The sequence below is a fragment of the Gymnoscopelus braueri genome (genome assembly GCF_963280865.1).
Source record: "Gymnoscopelus braueri genome assembly, chromosome: 22".
NCBI classification, from domain to species: domain Eukaryota; kingdom Metazoa; phylum Chordata; class Actinopteri; order Myctophiformes; family Myctophidae; genus Gymnoscopelus; species Gymnoscopelus braueri.
Genome location: NC_137624.1, coordinates 8,304,024 through 8,320,868, shown reverse-complemented (window position 1 = coordinate 8,320,868; position 16,845 = coordinate 8,304,024). Strand labels below are relative to the sequence as shown.

General features: G+C 42.2%; 1 protein-coding gene across 1 annotated transcript in view; it reads right to left on the bottom strand.

Moving 5' to 3' along the window:
* Positions 1 to 4,352: 4,352 nt before the first annotated feature.
* cwc27 (CWC27 spliceosome associated cyclophilin) overlaps positions 4,353 to 16,845 on the bottom strand; it is a 55,613-nt gene continuing 43,120 nt past the window's right edge. The window contains exons 12-14 of the mRNA XM_080419532.1: positions 14,351 to 14,466; positions 13,236 to 13,348; positions 4,353 to 5,510 (exon numbers count right to left, since the gene is read on the bottom strand). Coding sequence (XP_080275658.1) covers positions 5,345 to 5,510; positions 13,236 to 13,348; positions 14,351 to 14,466 — 395 coding nt within the window. The 3' untranslated portion in view covers positions 4,353 to 5,344. The remainder of the gene's footprint in view (positions 5,511 to 13,235; positions 13,349 to 14,350; positions 14,467 to 16,845) is intronic.

The following is a 16,845-nucleotide window of genomic DNA, read 5'->3' as shown; positions in this document are numbered from 1 at the left end:
CAGGGCCGGTACGTTGGGTCACCTTTACGTTTAACTGCAGTGTCCTCTGTCCCCACGGCCCAAGGTACAGTAAGTAGATTAAATGTTCCGAAAAAATCAATAGCCAATCACTTAGGGACGATGGAGTGAAGCGTAGAGCAAGACAAGTGCTGTGGGCTATGGATGGGGAGGGGGGGGGTTGTAGCAGCTAGCGTTTGTATCGCATTAGATAGATGATTCTCTAACTTTAAAACCACTTAAAGCCCTATTTCATACTCCGCCGTACTGTGGTGTCGCGAGGCGGAATTAGCCCGATCTACAAGCTCACAGCGCGTGCCATCGCCACGCGTTGTGAGCTTTGTATATCAGCTATTGTTGCTATTTAAATTTTGCTTTTTGAACGCGCCCCCAAGATAGGAATGCCAGGTTGAAAGTGGTTAAATTGCGCTGCATAATAATAAACGACAGCAGGCCAATGAGAACAAATAGGGGACAGATAGGTCACATTTCGTCTCTGTCTCGGGGTGGAAACCTCTATTATGTCCAAAACTGTTACATTTCAGGATTCGAATTCCAAAATAGCAAAGGTAGCAGATCGACAAGCTTGTGGATTTGCTACTTTTGATGCTTTTGTGTGACGCTGTAGTCGCTAATTTATGAATATGGAGATAAGAGGTTTCTGCCCGACAGCAATTAACACTCTCAGAGTTCATGGGATAGTTAAAAAAATAAAATCCTATCGATTAGTCACCCCATGGAGACTTGAATTCATGGATATTTTTTTGTTTTTGTGGCATTCCTAAGCCAATAATTTGATGGTAGGCAGAGGTTCCGGTAGGAGACACAAGGGAGACTCTTTGTGTCTCCTACCGGAACCGCTGCCGTCATAACAATTATTGGCTTAGGAATGCGACAAAAACTAAAAAATATCCATGAATTCAAGTCTCCATGGGGTGACTAATCGATAGGAAAAAAAGTCATTTTGGGGGTGAACTATCCCTTTAAAGGAACACGGAGCATTACTTGTGTACCTACTGTATAAACAACAGTATGTTTGTTTGTCTGTACCCATTGTTGACCCATCTGTCACTCTTATCTGCTTCCAGCCGGGGCTTTGACCACACCACTGGTGATGCAGCACAGGTTACATAAACACCCCACACACCAATGTTATTACAGTTAACCAAACTTAAAAATTTAAAAAAACGTTACCTGAACTAAATAAGCATAAATAAACGATGACTAACTGAAACTGTATTGTTTACAAAACAAACTAAAACGAACTGAAAGGATAGACAAAAAGGTTTTTGGGATGATATGAATTTATTGATTTCGCTTTACCAAATGTATAAATAAATGCTATATTTTGTACATTTTCTATTACACAATACTTACCTTTTCAACCCTGCACCTGACAAATAACCCCCCCCCCCAAATTTAAAAAAAACTAAAACTAACAAACTAATAAAAACTAAATAAAACTATTAACATTTTCAAAAATAAAAACATCAATCGTCAATGAAAGTTACAATTTCCGTTTTCTTTTCTTTTTTTTTAATGATTGTTCCCTTGCTTTTGCCATTGTTTATATCGCATCTGTATCTTCCAACCTATAGAATACTGGCTCCCAGTTCAGGGCAAGAAAAAACAAGTATTTTTTGGATGCAGTTCCAAACCAACTATTAGGGTTCTGAACTATTTCATTTTCAGTGGAAACACTCTGAACTGGTTACAAAATTAGGCGGGAAAAAAAGAACGGAACACGTTCAACTCCGGCGTCCAATTATTTGTTACACCCCTTTTCTCCCCAATGTAGTCATTATGCCAATTAATTCCTCCCTACACACATTTCCGTGTTGTCACTGCTGTTGTATCCTACTGACTCACCTGCCAGTGAGGAGCCCCCACTGGGAGGACTACTCCTCCCGCTCAACACTCCCTGTGTTCGCATAGACAACCGATTGGGCAGGGACTTTACCACTGCACTACCCATTTTCTTCATATAATTGGTCCTCACTAATGCTCATTATTATATGGTACCATTTTTGTCAACTTGGTCAGTGTCTCAGAGGAGGGCTGTGGACAGTTCAGAAACCTGCCTACCAGTGACATCATCGATGGGGAATCCAAGCTTATAGAAACTGCGGGCTTTTTATTCCTGGAAAGTTAGCATGCTACTGTATAATGGAAGCCATTGTTTTTGCGTATTAAAAAAAATGAATAAATAAAATCTTGTTCGAAAATGGTAGGCGGGTTTCTGAATTGTCCACATTCCTCCTATGAGACACAGAGCGAGTAGGAAAATAATTGTACCATTTTATCATGTGCATTAGTGAGGACCAATTATATGAAGATTGGATGGAAATGGGTGAAGTCGTCCTTTAAGCGTTGGTCTTGGTTGTAGCCTTGGACTTAATTGATTGTTTTGACTAGTTTCCTTCTGTGTTCAGCTTCTGGAAAATAGTATTCATTCCTGATCAGCTTCATGCTATTCCACTGGCACTGGAGGTTCCATGTGCAGGCCTTGTACCCAGTGTTTGGCAAGGCCATGGGGAATGAATATCGTCACTGTCGTGCACAAACCTTGTAAGTCCAAAAACAGAAAATGGAAAAAAGAAAGTGTTCCAAACCAGTGTAGTCACAAGCCCTTGTTATCTCCGCCAGGCTGGAACAGCCGGGGTCGGGAGATTGTGTTTTCAGCCCTGTCCGTCCCTGTCCGTCCCTGTGTGTGCCACTCTGTTACGGGGCTTACTGGGCTATTTTTGTGCACTACACTGTCGCGCAACAAAGAAGAAATCAGGCCTTGATATCACAGTGTACACTGATGTCTAACCACTTTAACCCTATTTTACTTAAAGTGTACTTAAACTGTTCAAATTCATTAGCAGGTATTCATTAATTAATTCCTCCGCCACTGCCAGATGTTTTACCTTATTTTGACGATCCACAGAAGAAAAGATGTAAACAAATGATGTCTCGTGGAAAGACAAGTCTCTCTTCTTTCCACCGGAAAAAAAAACATTGTAACCGCGATTATCTGTTCTGTAGTTATCGGCAGTTGAATATAGCTCGTTTTCATGAAAAACGCAATCTGGGAAAAGAGATAAATGTATTTTACATTGTAGAGGACGGGGTGATTTTTTTTTGATTAAGTCATTTCCGGGTGTACATCATTCATAGGTTGGCGAAGAGCGCCCTCTAGCGCAATCACTAAAAACACACAACAATGTAATATTACGTCATTGGCGGTCAAGCGTTGGATTTGAGATGACGTAATACTATGTCCATGGCAGTCAATGTGTTAAATGTGTTAAAGGACGACTTCACCCATTTTCAAACCATCTTCATATAATTGGTCCTCACTAATGCTCATGATAAAATGGTAAAAAAGAAATCTGCTCGGTCTGTGTCTCATAGGAGGGCTGTGGACACTTCAGAAACCCGCCTACCAGTGACATCATCGTTAGGCGGAGCCTGGGGAATGTTAAGTATTCTTCTGCTGCACAGTGACATTGTCTTGTCCTCTCTCTCTCTCTCATCTGTCCCCATCTGTATTCTGGACATCAGTGATTCTCAAACCTGAAACTCCATTTCAAGGAGGATATCGTCTCTGTCGGATGGAAACCTCATATGTCCAAAACTGTTACTTTTCAAACAGCAAAAATTGCAGATCGACAAGCTCAAAACGAGCTTGCAGATCGGCTACTCTTGATGCTGAAATGCTTTAGTGTGACGCTGTAGTATGATCGAGTAGGGCGTTGATTTACGAGAAAAAACAAAAAACGTTTGAATATGGAGATAAGAGGTTTCTGCCCGACAGCAACGCTATGCATTATTTGGCCACGGACCCCCATTTCATGCAATCTTTATCTCTGTAACCCGAATTTACACTGTAAAATCCACAGTGTTCATTCAACTCTGAGAATGTACGAATGGAACCAAATGGACCCGTCAAGTGTCGACCTGGAACACTCTCAGAGTTACATCTTGGTACGGTAAGCACAACGCTCGCCCCAAAACACACTCGCCCCCAGCGGTTCTCTTATTCGTTTTACTGAGGTTAAGGTTAGGAATAAGTTTAGGTTTAGGCATAGTTTTACTGAGGTTAAGTTTAGGAGTATGACCGTTCTTGTATTCCCTTTGTACACTCTCAGAGTTACAGACCCGTAAGAATCTGTTGGGTTACGAACTAGCAACCATTTTGCTGTGGGACCATCTGGAGCCCGCTCAATGACAATCACCCTGTCAGGGTTTATTTCTCAACAATGACCTGCTCATCAGTCATTATCCCTTGTGATACATGTATGTGGTGGAACAATAATTGCAATAATTGTTTAAGCAATGTGGTTTTAAAAAAAAACAACGACACAAAATGATTTTGCAATTCATTTACTAATGTGTCTAAATATAATAACGTGACACCACAATTACCCCCAAAAAATTAAGTGTAACCGAAGTCAATCCAGTCATTTTACAAATTAGCTTTCAAAGGCAAACTATATATTTGTGTAAAAAAACAAAACAAAAAAAGGCTACAGAACTGATGAGAGAAATAAAAGTAATGAAAATAGTGAACAATCAAAAGTATAAACACAACCATTACTAGGCCCATACAGTACATACAGTCTCGGTAGCCAGCAAACTGAACATTTCATTACACGCACGACTGACAGAATGACAGAGGCCTTCGCACCCGAAAAAGCCGAATCTACAATTGCCGATCTTGTGGATCGACAATTTCGGGTGCGAGGCACCGGCACGTAACAGAGTAGAAGTCATGCCCATCACAGTGTACAGAACTCGGGTCAGAATCCTCTAATCCAGATGTTGGAGACAGCAGAATGTTCGATGGTCATTCACCACATTCCAGGGGAATCGTCCATTCAGTTCAACTAAAAGGGGGGGGCAGTTTTGATGTGGCGGCCGGGCAGAGCAGACAGACAGGATGCCGTTGCGTCCGCATTTCCAGTTGTCACGCTAAAGAGCAGAGCAGAGCAGAGACGAAAAGAGCGGATCTACAAGCTCACGTCGTACGGGCCTGCTTCCTGTATGCGCCGAATATACAGCGAGCGAGGCGGCAAAACGGCAGAGCAGCGCGAGCCGAAAAGAGCGGACGTCTACAATCTCATGCGACGTGTCGTTGGCCTTGCATGCGATCTGTACAGCTTGATCGGCTATATCCGGCACCCATACGCGAGCAGGCCATACAACTGGAGCTTGTAGATCCGCTATAATCTCGCCCACGTGACACTGTCGTAAAGATGGGGGGACGGGGGGGACGGGGGACGGGGGGCTATAAATCTGGCTTGGTACGGTCCCGGTGCTTCTTGAACTCACCTCCCCCCCCCCCTCTCTCGTGACCTCCTCACCATTTGGCCTTCTTCTCCTTCATGATCCTCTTGCTCTCCTCCCGCCTCCGCTTGTTGACGGGGTTGCGAGGATCGTGGATCTCGAACGTGTCCTCGTCCGGCACGGCGGCGTCTTTGACTTTCCTGCTGCTTTGTTCGTCAAACTGCAGCACGTGGGACATCCTACATCAAGGCAGAAATGCACAGAGAGAGAGAGAGAGAGAGAGAGTTCAAAGAACAGCGATAGCACCGTTTCTAGACCACTAAATCACTGCTGCTCTCTCTGATCTGGCTCCTACTTGCAGGCGAGGGTTCGGTCTTTGAAAGATGCAATCTGTAACCGTAACCACTTAAAACCCCAGCATCCGTATTCTTGGGGAGCCCTTCGCAGACAAATAGCAGATGAGAATAGCTTAACCCATTAAGACCCGAGGCCGATTCTACGAATGCCTTCTAAACCAGTAGTTCTCAAACTTTTTCGTGCCAATGACCTCCAAATTGTTAAATATATTTGAATTTGAAAATGGCTGAGAATCACCGGTTTAAACAACATTAGGGAGCCAGCCCAAATAAGCAACTACACTTTAGAAACAAGCCCCAAAAAAACGCAACCCGCAAACTACCAATATTCACAAGCGACTTCACAGAAAAACAAGCCCAAAGTCGCTTATAATAAGCAGACATGGCAACCCTGGCCCAAAGCCATCACATGGAGGTCCCTGATGTCAGCGCAAATCTGTGTTGTTTGATTGATTGATTGAATACTTGATTAATCAGACATGTAAACAGCACATATACAGCACATATACAGCACATGTACAAATGGAACCAAATGGACCCCATTTGGTTCCATTTGTACACTCTCAGAGTTACAGACCCATAAGGGTCCATTTGGTTCCTATCCATCATTTAGCTGGGGACCCCCTGGAACCCCCTCAAGTACCCCTGGGGGTCCCCGGACCCCACTTTGAGAACCAATGCTTTAATTTTAAGAAGTTCGAGAACCCCTCTGTTATGGCGTCAGTCCACCTCCGAGTGTGTTTACGTATGTGTGTATGTGCGTATAACGCAATGTGTACATGAACGTGAACGTGTGTAAAGTATGCCTGTGTGGTGGCGCTCGCTGCATACTCTCGGTACGCGTGTTCGTTTGAAATCGGCAGGAGTCGTGACAGCTCATCTAGAATGTCATGGCTAGACTCTGGCAGACCCTGAGGAGTCCTGCCGTGCAAGCGGGGACGCCGGGGATAATTTGTCTAGCAGTCGTGGTGATGACAGCCTGCCCGCCGGCCCACACTGCCCAGACATACGGCCCGGGATGATGGGACGCACTGTTTCCCAAACAGTGGGACGCAGACCCGTGTTTGGGTCGCAGACTCATATCTATGGGTCGCGAGTAAATATCCCCTTTTTTTGGTTTCCTATATAAAAAAAATACAAATTTAAAAAAATATCTAAAAAGGTTTAAACCAAAAAAAGTCTGAACTACTCATCGATTAAAAACAATTCAGTTTTCAAAAATATTTCATGAATGATATCTAAAAATCCATATAATTTCCATAAATATATATAAAAAAAAACATTTAAGAAATTGTGAGCTTGTTGATATTTTCACTAGCTTGGGTCCCGTACAATTTCAAATTTCTCTTTTGGGTCTTGGGATAAAAAATGTGGGAACCACTGATGAGTCCACGAGATGAGTCTACAGATACTCATGGTCAATTTACTCACCTACATGACAAAGTTGTCAAATTCGTACTGGAGCACTTAGTTAATGGAGTCAAAAGTAAATATTTGTCAGTAGGGTAAGTGATTTTCTTTGGTAAAAATAAGTGCTAAATAGCTCTATATTGTGTAGTTGTAGTATTCATTGCAATAGAGTGTTTGTTCAGTAACAGGAGTCTCCATGTCTCTCCAGCTCTTATAAAACAGAAAATACATTTTCAGGTCAGGATACCAATGTTATCCAATCAGGATAGAGATATCAATCAGGCTACAGATTAAATAAGTGAAATTGGAAGTGATGACACAAATAAATGAGCAGACACAATTGGAACTGGAACACAAAAAAAGTAGCTGATAAATTGGTACTCTCTCCTGATTGGCTGAAATGTTGTCACCTACCTGATTTCTTTTTCTGTTTATTAAAGTGCTGGAGAGACATGGAGACTCCTGTTACTGAACAAACACTCAATAGAAATTGAGTTTTGTTTTAGAGCTAAGGCTCTAAGGCTCGCAGTTTGTGAGTGCAGTGGCATAAGAAGTATTCCGATTTTTGTACTCAAGTAAAAGTAGCAACACCACAATTTAGAAAAAGTAAAAGTCCCTGTATTCAAAATGTGACTAGTAAAAGTACAAAAACATTTGCATCAAAATATAATAAGGTTGTCAAAATCTTTAAAAAAATATATATTTTTCAATAGATAGAATAAAATAGGGCTTAATTAAGTATGTTTTGTAATAATAATCCAAAATTAAAAAAAACATCTGCCTCAGAGAAATAGCTGTGCAGAAGCATAAAGCACTCAAGTCAAGTAAAAGTACCCAAAAAGGTTACTTATAAGTACAGTACTTGAGTGAATGTACTTAGTTACCTTCCATCACTGTGTGTGAATATGTGTTGGCAGAGAGAGAGAGAGCCAGTGTTGCCAGATTTTGCGAGAGAAACAGGCAAGAGAAACAGGCTACCAGGTCCATGAAGACCAAAATAAGCGACTAGGGCAGGTCAGTCAAACGTTATTGTCTGATGTTGTTTTAGAGCAGTGGTTCTCAAACATTCATGTCAAGGACCCCCCAAATTAATATGTATTTGGCCCATCTGAAGATATTTTGGGGCATGGTTCAAAAACATTCCAGATTCCTTTTTTTTTTAAATAGCCGATGCATATAGGGTTGACCCAAGCAAGCCCAAATAAGCAAACACTTTAGAAACAAGCCCCCCCAAAAAACCTGCAACTTCCAATATTTACACTCGACTTTACAGGAAAACAAAGCCCAAAAGTCGCTTATCGTCTCTGTCGGGTGGAAACCTCATATGTCCAAAACTGTTGCTTTTCAGGATTCAAATTCACAGATCTACAAGCTCGAAACGCGTCGCTTGTGGATCTGCTACTTTTGATGCTTTTGTGTGACGCAGTGCTGTGATCAATTAGGGTGTTAATTCACGGGGGGGGAAAAAACACAAAAAGTTCAAACATGGACATAAGAGGTTTCTGCCCGAACAGCACCGTTATAATAAGCGGACTTGGCAACACCGGCGAGAGAGCCAGAGAGAGAAAGAGAGAGAGAGAGAGAGAGGTGGGGAGTGAGTGAGTGAGTGGGGGGAGTGTGTGTGTGTGTGTGTGTGTGTGTGTGTGTGTGTGTGTGTGTGTGTGTGTGTGTGTGTGTGTGTGTGTGTGTGTGTGTGTGTGTGTGTGTGTGTGTGTGTGTGCGTTTGTAGACACAGACACAGATGGAATAGTTTACAGTGCTCCTGGCCCAGACTTGACTTCCAGTGTCTGACCTGTTGTAACCCACATTCTGTTCACACAAATGGCTCCTAGTCCTAGAGTGGCACACACACACACACACACACACACACACACACACACACACGTTTTTCTAGGACTGCTATGCTACTGCCCCCCCCTACCCTCCCCTCCCCCCCAGCGTGGCGAGCTGTCCACGGCTGGGGGAGCAGTCGTTGAAAAAGACGTACTTCGATAAAAAATTTTAAAAACTTACGTAAGAGTAGCGGTGCCGCAATATAGAAATAGTCCGTTTACGAGTTAAAGGTCTGTACTGTATGTATATACAACATTTTTACTTGGACTGAAAGAACAAAACGATTGCCGTCAAAATACGCGTACAGTAGAAGAGTAAAAGTGGTCGACCCTTTAAAAAAAATTGTCAAACTTATTCCGAAATAGCCAATCTACAAGGGGATCTACAAGAGGACCTTGTAGATCGCCTTCTTCTTTTCTTCAAATAACCAAATAACAAAGGGCTTAATTGGTTAATATACGTTTGTAATAATAACTGTAACTAGTAACTATAGCTTAGTTTTCATAAAATTGTGGAGTGGAGTAAAATAAATCACAATTTATGCGTAGTATAGATTAACGAAAAAATATTAATATTCAAGTACAGTTAAAAGTACCTCAAAATGACATTACCCCAAAGTACAGTACTTGAGTAAATGTACTTAATTACTTTGCACCACTGTAGGGCAGGAGGCCTGGCAGGGCCTGCCAAGGGCTCTCTCAAACTCATTACCCCCCCCCCCCCACACACACACACACACACACACACAGACTAGACTACTTCAAGGGGGCTCCTGGAGACTAATAGCAACTACAGGTTTTGTTATTCCAAATCTCTCTCTCACACACACACACACACACACACACACACACACACACACACACACACACACACACACACACACACACACACACACACACACACACACACACACACACACACACACACACACACACACACACACACACACACACATGCACATGCACATACACACGCACACACGCACACACACACACTTCGCTCACACACACACACACACAGACACTTCGCTCACATTCAAACACATGGTATTCATTTCAAGTGCCAGCTCCATATATTTAGGTTTCGGGGAGACTTTGAGATCTTTGGTGAAAAACAAGAATATGAGAGGAAAACACAGCGTCAGGCCTGATTTCCTGATGGCCGATCTGGGCCGGTTTTGGGCAGGAATCCCATCTTGACACACGCCGTACACACACAACTTGAACTTTCACACACATTATTTTATTTTTTTGCGGCAAAAACTGTTAAGCCTAGATCGTGCTTAAACGAAGCGCGCGCGGAAATAGATCGGAGCGCCCCGCCCCGCACATCGCGATGCGTTTGTGAACTTGTGAGATCTGCTATTTCTGGTGCACAGGGGGTCCTCAGCTCAAGCAGTAAATATAGCATCACAATCATTTTAACCACTTTATCCATTTATATGTATATGTTCAAAAACGGCAGATCTGCAAGCTTTGTATATCTGCTATTTTTGAAAACATTTGAAAGCATAAATCAGGCTTTATCGGCATTCATATGAATCTGGTGAACTAACTGCTGCACCTACTGTATCACTATTAGCGAGAGGCTTTATTATCTTTCATCATTGCATGAACTCATTTAAAATACTCTGTTGAACATATTGCTAAATTAACATGGATTGCATCACACAAAATGTCAAGGACCCCCAATTTGATACTCATTATTAGACCATGGATCCCCCCCCCCCCAATTGATCAAGATTTAAAGATTTAAATCTCTGGCACCCGAAATATACACTGTACAGTGTTTATGTAACTCTGAGAGTGTACAAATGGAACCAAATGGACCCGCCACAGGGTCCTTTTGGACGGACTCGACATTGTAGAACCACTAATCTAGCAGGTGTAGGGTAAATGTTGCATAAGTTAGCTTAGGCTATAGCGAGTGAAACCAATGAACTGCTGGGCAGTGTTGCCATGTCTGCTAATTATAAGCGACTTTGAGCTAGTTTTTCTGTCGCAGTCGCTTGTAAATAATTGGTCGTTGCGGGTTGCGTTTTTTTTAGGTTCTCAGACATTTTTCATGTCAAGGACCCCCAAATTAATATTTATTTGTCCGTGGACCCCGATCTGAAAATATTTTACCCCGTACAAGATTTGCGTTAAAATGTTTCAAGAATATTCAAAATATGAAACCTTTTTGGGGGGAAAATAGCAAATCTACAAGCTTACAACATCGCGAGGCATTGTGAACTTGTAGATCTTCTATTTTCAAATAGCTGATTTATATGTAGGTTTAAAGTGCTCATGTAGCCTTGTCGCTTCTTTTGGGCTTGTTTTCATATATCTGGTTGCTTATTTCTCTCGCAAAATCTGGCAACACTGCTACTGGGCCATTTGAAGTGGTTATTTCTGAAGTTCTGTCATGGCTTGTAAGGCTGTAATGACTTCCTTGTTTACACTGTTAATTGCCTTTTATTGGAGGCAGATGGCAGTGGAGGAAAGTAACTAAGTACATTTACTCAAGTACAGCACTTGAGCATAATTTTGAGGAGCTTATGTATGTACATTAAAATTTTCAACACAAATTGTACTGTTTACTCCACTACAGTTATATGACAACTTTAGTTATAAGTTACTTTGCAGATTTAGATTATTATTACAAAACCTTAACCAATTAAGCCTTAATTTACATTATACTATACTATTATAGCGTGGCACTATGAGCTTGTATATCTGCTATTTTTGAATAGCCAAAGAAATCTAAAATGACACAGATGCGTTCCCGGATTGAATGGGTTAAAATGACTAGCCACCCGCCCCCTGCCCAGCGTTTCCTGTCTCTCTACACCAGTACTTCTCATTTTGTGAGCTTGCAGATCTGCTGTTTTTAAATAGCCACGGTAACACATTTTGCTGGGGTCCCCCTAGAACCACTTCTCCACACTCCTATCTAAATAAAGCATGAAAAAGCCACACACACACACACACACACACACACACACACACACACACACACACACACACACACACACACACACACACACACACACACACACACACACACACACACACACACACACACACACACACACACACACACACACACACACACATTTTATGTACACCCAGTGTTACAAACTAAATTAAAATCCAGTAAACAAAAAAATTATGTCTGACATGAGTCCATATATATATATCCATCATCAATGTGTGTCATTTGACTTTCACAAACAGAAATAAACATAGCAAAATATACCACTAGTAATCATGTTCAATTATAATAGTGATAATACTAGTGATATAAATGATGATAACTTAAACATATGTGTTGAGAACAGATAGTTGACACTATTTTTATGTCAGTTCCTAAGATCTACCTTTTTACCTATTGTTTTATTGATTTAGATTTGGAATGGTTCGAGACCACAGCTTGCGCTCCCGATATGGAATCGATACTGGGTCATTCCCCAACTTCACCCCATAATTTGTCCATTTACTCTGGATCTTCTATTAACCTCAGGCTCATCGCTAGTTCCTAGTTACTTGCTTTAGGGCTGCAGTTCTAAGGATTCTATATTTATTTATCTATTTCTTGCGTTAGCTCTAACGGTGATTTTCCCAGAATAATACTTACATGGCTGAGTGATTTTTTTCAAATAAAAAATCTTCATAATTTCTTCTGTAATTGACTGCCAAAATGGGGCAAAAGAAGAAAATGTGCGAGTGGTTTGCCCTTATCTCGCCACATTTTCTCCAGCATTCCGATGTGGCAGATTTATTAATTTTGGAGAGTACATTTGGTGTAATAAAAAATCTAGTGTGTAGTTTCCATGCAAATTCTCTCCAGTATTTGGAGTTTGTTGTTTTATGAATTTCTCTGCATATTTATTTCCATTCTTCTTCATTCATTTGGTCTCCTATTTCAGCCTTCCATTTGAATTGTATGCTACCATGGTACTATTCTGGAGGATTTTATCTATTTTTGACAGGGTATTTTTTAGGTACTGTCTTTAGCTAGGGGTCTTTGGCCTGAAAAACGTTGAAAACCCCTGATATAGGGTTTAAAGGAATAGTTGACTTATTTTCTATCAATTACACTACCAGTACCCATATTTTTTTGTCACATTCCTAAGCCAATAATTCGATGACCGGGTGGCTGCTCAGTAGGAGATCCAATTGAGTCTCCTACGCCTACGGTCATCAAATTATTGGCTTAGGAATGCGACAAAAACAAAAACATCATGGGGTGTGTAATAATTGATAGAAAATAAGTCATTTTTTGGGTGAACTACTCCTTGAAGTGGTTAAGACAAATGTCTGGCTCCACAATCACAGCTGATCATAGTGAAGTTGTGAGACCTGGAGTCTCAGATCAACATACCATCCCTTGTCGTCGTCCTCTTGCAGCTCCTCCACCGGCTCCTCCTCTGCGGTCTCCGTCTCAGTGATGGCTGAGGACAGCTTGGACTTGAAACGATCCAGCAGCGCCATGGTCTAAACCAGTCAACAGGAAAACATCATTAAAGTCGTGGTGAAATGGCATCGTCAAGGACCCCCAAAGTTATATGTCTTTGGCCACCGACCCCATCAAAATATGTTGTTCCAGGGACCAACAGAAGCAAAGATTTGAGCTAAAGAAATTGTTTACAAAAATATATGCATTCAAAGATTTGCACAAAATGTTCACGATTTTTCAGAAATAGCAGATCTACAAGCTCATAGCGCGGCACTCGGTGCCGCGCTATGAGCTTGTAGATCTGCTATTTTTGAAGAGCCAAAGTATAAAATAATGGTTATAGCTCAAATCCAATTGGCATGGTCATTATATTTTGAAGTTTCAGTCTGAAACGGCCTCGCAAACCAATCAGAAGGTCCCATCCCTTCAGGCTATGGAACGCTGGGATCTCACTCACTGCAGCTGAGGGCTAGGGTTTTCGCTGTGCAGCATGCTTCCATAGAAGACATGCTGACTTCTATGGAATCCGAATGACTGAAATCAGTCGTGGCGACTGATTTAATATTAGCATTTCTTTTACGGTCACATTTATTTTCCTCTGCACGAGTCACGACACCATCGTACGGCGAAGTATAAATCAGGCTCATGTGTGTGTTGGGGCGCCCGCTGGCCAAGCGGTCCAGGCGCGTACCACATGCGCTGGTAATCCAGCTTGACAGCGTGTCGCGGGTTCGACTCCCGATCCCGCCGACCTTTGCTGTGTGTCTCCCCCCCATCTCTCTCCCCATTTCCTGTCAGCCTACTGTCCTATCAATAAAGCCCTGAAAAATATCTTTTAAAAAAAGTAATCTGGCTCATGTGGTTGAAGGATCCCTTTGTGCTAGAAAGAGACGCAGACCGCCAGTACCTCACAAGCAAAAATATTAGGTCCTTGGCCTGGACTGCTGGCGTAGCAGTCCAGGCACCTAGGCTACAATGTAGCCTGACAGCGTGTCAGGCTACATTAAAAATAAAAATAAATAAAAGTCAAATTCTTTTACCTGTTGTTCTCGGGTGGAGCCCTTCTTCAGCTTTTGTTTCTTGAGCTCGTCGTACTTTTTCCGCTCTTCCATATACTCGGCCACAGCGTCGCTGGTGGTTGGCTTCTTCTCTTCACCTGCACCCACAGGAGACCAGGGTTATTAATAGTTAACGAAAACTAACAAAAATAACGAAAACCGGAAAACATTTTATTCAACTGAAATAAATAACACAAAAATGTCCCAAGCATCACGCAATCACACACAGATATTTCACTAAATTTCTTATATCGTCTCTGTAGGGTGGAAACCTCATTATGTCCAAAACTGTTACTTTTCAGAATTAAAAATAGATTAAGTAGCAGATCAACAGAAGTTCAACATGCGGCGAGCTTGTAGATCTGCTACTTTTTATGCTTTTGTGTGACGCCGTAGTATGATCAAGTAGGGTGTTAATGTATACACAAAAAAACACAAAAAGTTTAAATATGGAGGTAAGAGGTTTCAGCCCGACAGCAGCGACATATAGTGAATTTTTCCCTGAAAGTGATTAAGTAATGATTAAGCCATTAAAACCGGGAAAGCATCCGTGTGCATTTTAGATGTTTGCGTTGGCCATTCAAAAATAGCAGATCTACAAGCTCACAGCGCGTCGCTTCGTGTCGCGCTGCGTGCTTGTACATCTGCTATTTTTGAACATCTAAAATAAAATCTAAAATAAAATCTTGAAGGTGTGAGAACTACCGATTTAGAAGGCATTTGTAGAGTCGGCCTCAGGTCTTAATGAGTTAAGTAATGATTAATTAAGTAATTAAGTAAGTAAAATGATAAGTAATGAGCGGTGAATCCACACAGAGATGCTGTGTGTGGGACTCTCATGCATCTGGCTATGGGGAAACCCCAGTGCCGCCCCAAGCCTGTCCACCACACACTGTCTCAGACCCTTGATGGATGAGCAAATAACAAAAGGGGCGGAACGCGATCAGAGAGGGGAGAGGAAGAGGGGGGGAAAAAAAGATAAAAGGGAAGAGCGGGACGTTTTTCAAGCTGTGCGTGTCGCTGCCACATAGGATGATGGGAGAGCACATTATGAAAGGTGAAGAACCGGGGGCAAAAACAGAGCCGTTTCTTCTCATCTCCTTGACACGCTCGGCATGGAGCTACACTCTGGTGCCAGCTTTCATGTAGATGCAGAGCGGAGAGGTCTCAACCTAGTCACCCCCCTCACTCTGTCTTGATCATGGAGGGAAAGCCATTATGCATATACCCCGAGAACCTTATGCAATCTATCACGCGTACAGTTCAGTGCTGGACTGGTACACAGAGTGCTCGACCGCCTGTACTCGAGTCAAAGTATGGATACTACAGGTACCCTCCTTGGTCAAGTATTTCTCAGCTAAAAGTAACACGTTGCTCGGTCAAATTTGTCCTCGAGTTAACCCATTTAGACCGGGAACACATTTGTGTCATTTTAGATTTATTTGGCTATTCAAAAATAGCAAATATACAAGCTATGAGCTTGTAGATCTGCTATTTTGGGGGAAAATCTTGAAAATTAGTGTTTTAAAGCGACCATTTTTACCTCCGATCTGTGCTTCTGGGGGTCCCTGGAACAACATATTTTGAGATGGGGGTCCGCGGCCAAATACATATAATTTTGGGGGTCCTTGACAGGGAATAGTTGGAGCACCAACTATTCCCTAGTGCCGAAAATAGCAGATCTAGAAGATCACAACGTGTCGTGGAGCGACATGTTGTGATCTTGTAGTTGGGCTATTTTTGGCGTGCGACGCCATCGTGTGACCGAGAATAAATGAACCCATTAAAACCGGGAAAGCATCTGTGTATTTTTGAATTTTTGCGTTGGATATTCAAAAATAGCAGATATACAAGCTATGCGACCTGCTATTTTTCAACATTTTAGAAAAATCTTGAAAGTGTTTGAAAAATAAATTAATATTAATATATATATATATATATTTTTTAACACAAATCTTCTCTTCTGGGGGTCCCTGGCACAAAACCTTTTCAGATGGGGGTCCGCGGCCAAATACTTATCATTTTGGGGGTCCTTGGCATGAAAAAGTTTGAGAACTACTGATGTAGAAGGCACTTGTAGAATCGGCCTCAGGTCTTAATGGGTTAAGTGAGACGCCACTGACAACCAGCGTGTTTACGTTTGTGTCTCCATGCGTTAACGTGCTTCTTCTAACCTCCTGGTTCAGACACACAGGGCCATGAAGTCACCGGCTTTAGCAGACATGGTCACTTTTCTTCCACGGCCAACAAAATGTAAAGTCACAACTCCCCTGCGGCGGCGGCTTCACCCCGACTAGCCAGGACGACGGCAATTCTGACTGAGTAGACCTATTCGGCGGGACAAAACAAATGATGTAACGCGGGCTGCCAGCACCTGTCGTGTGTTGTCCTGTATGTTTGCCACGCTGTGAATGTTGTCCTTAAAATGGGCACGTCGTCCAAGAAAGGCTCACTACTGCGACAGGCGAGCCAGGGTT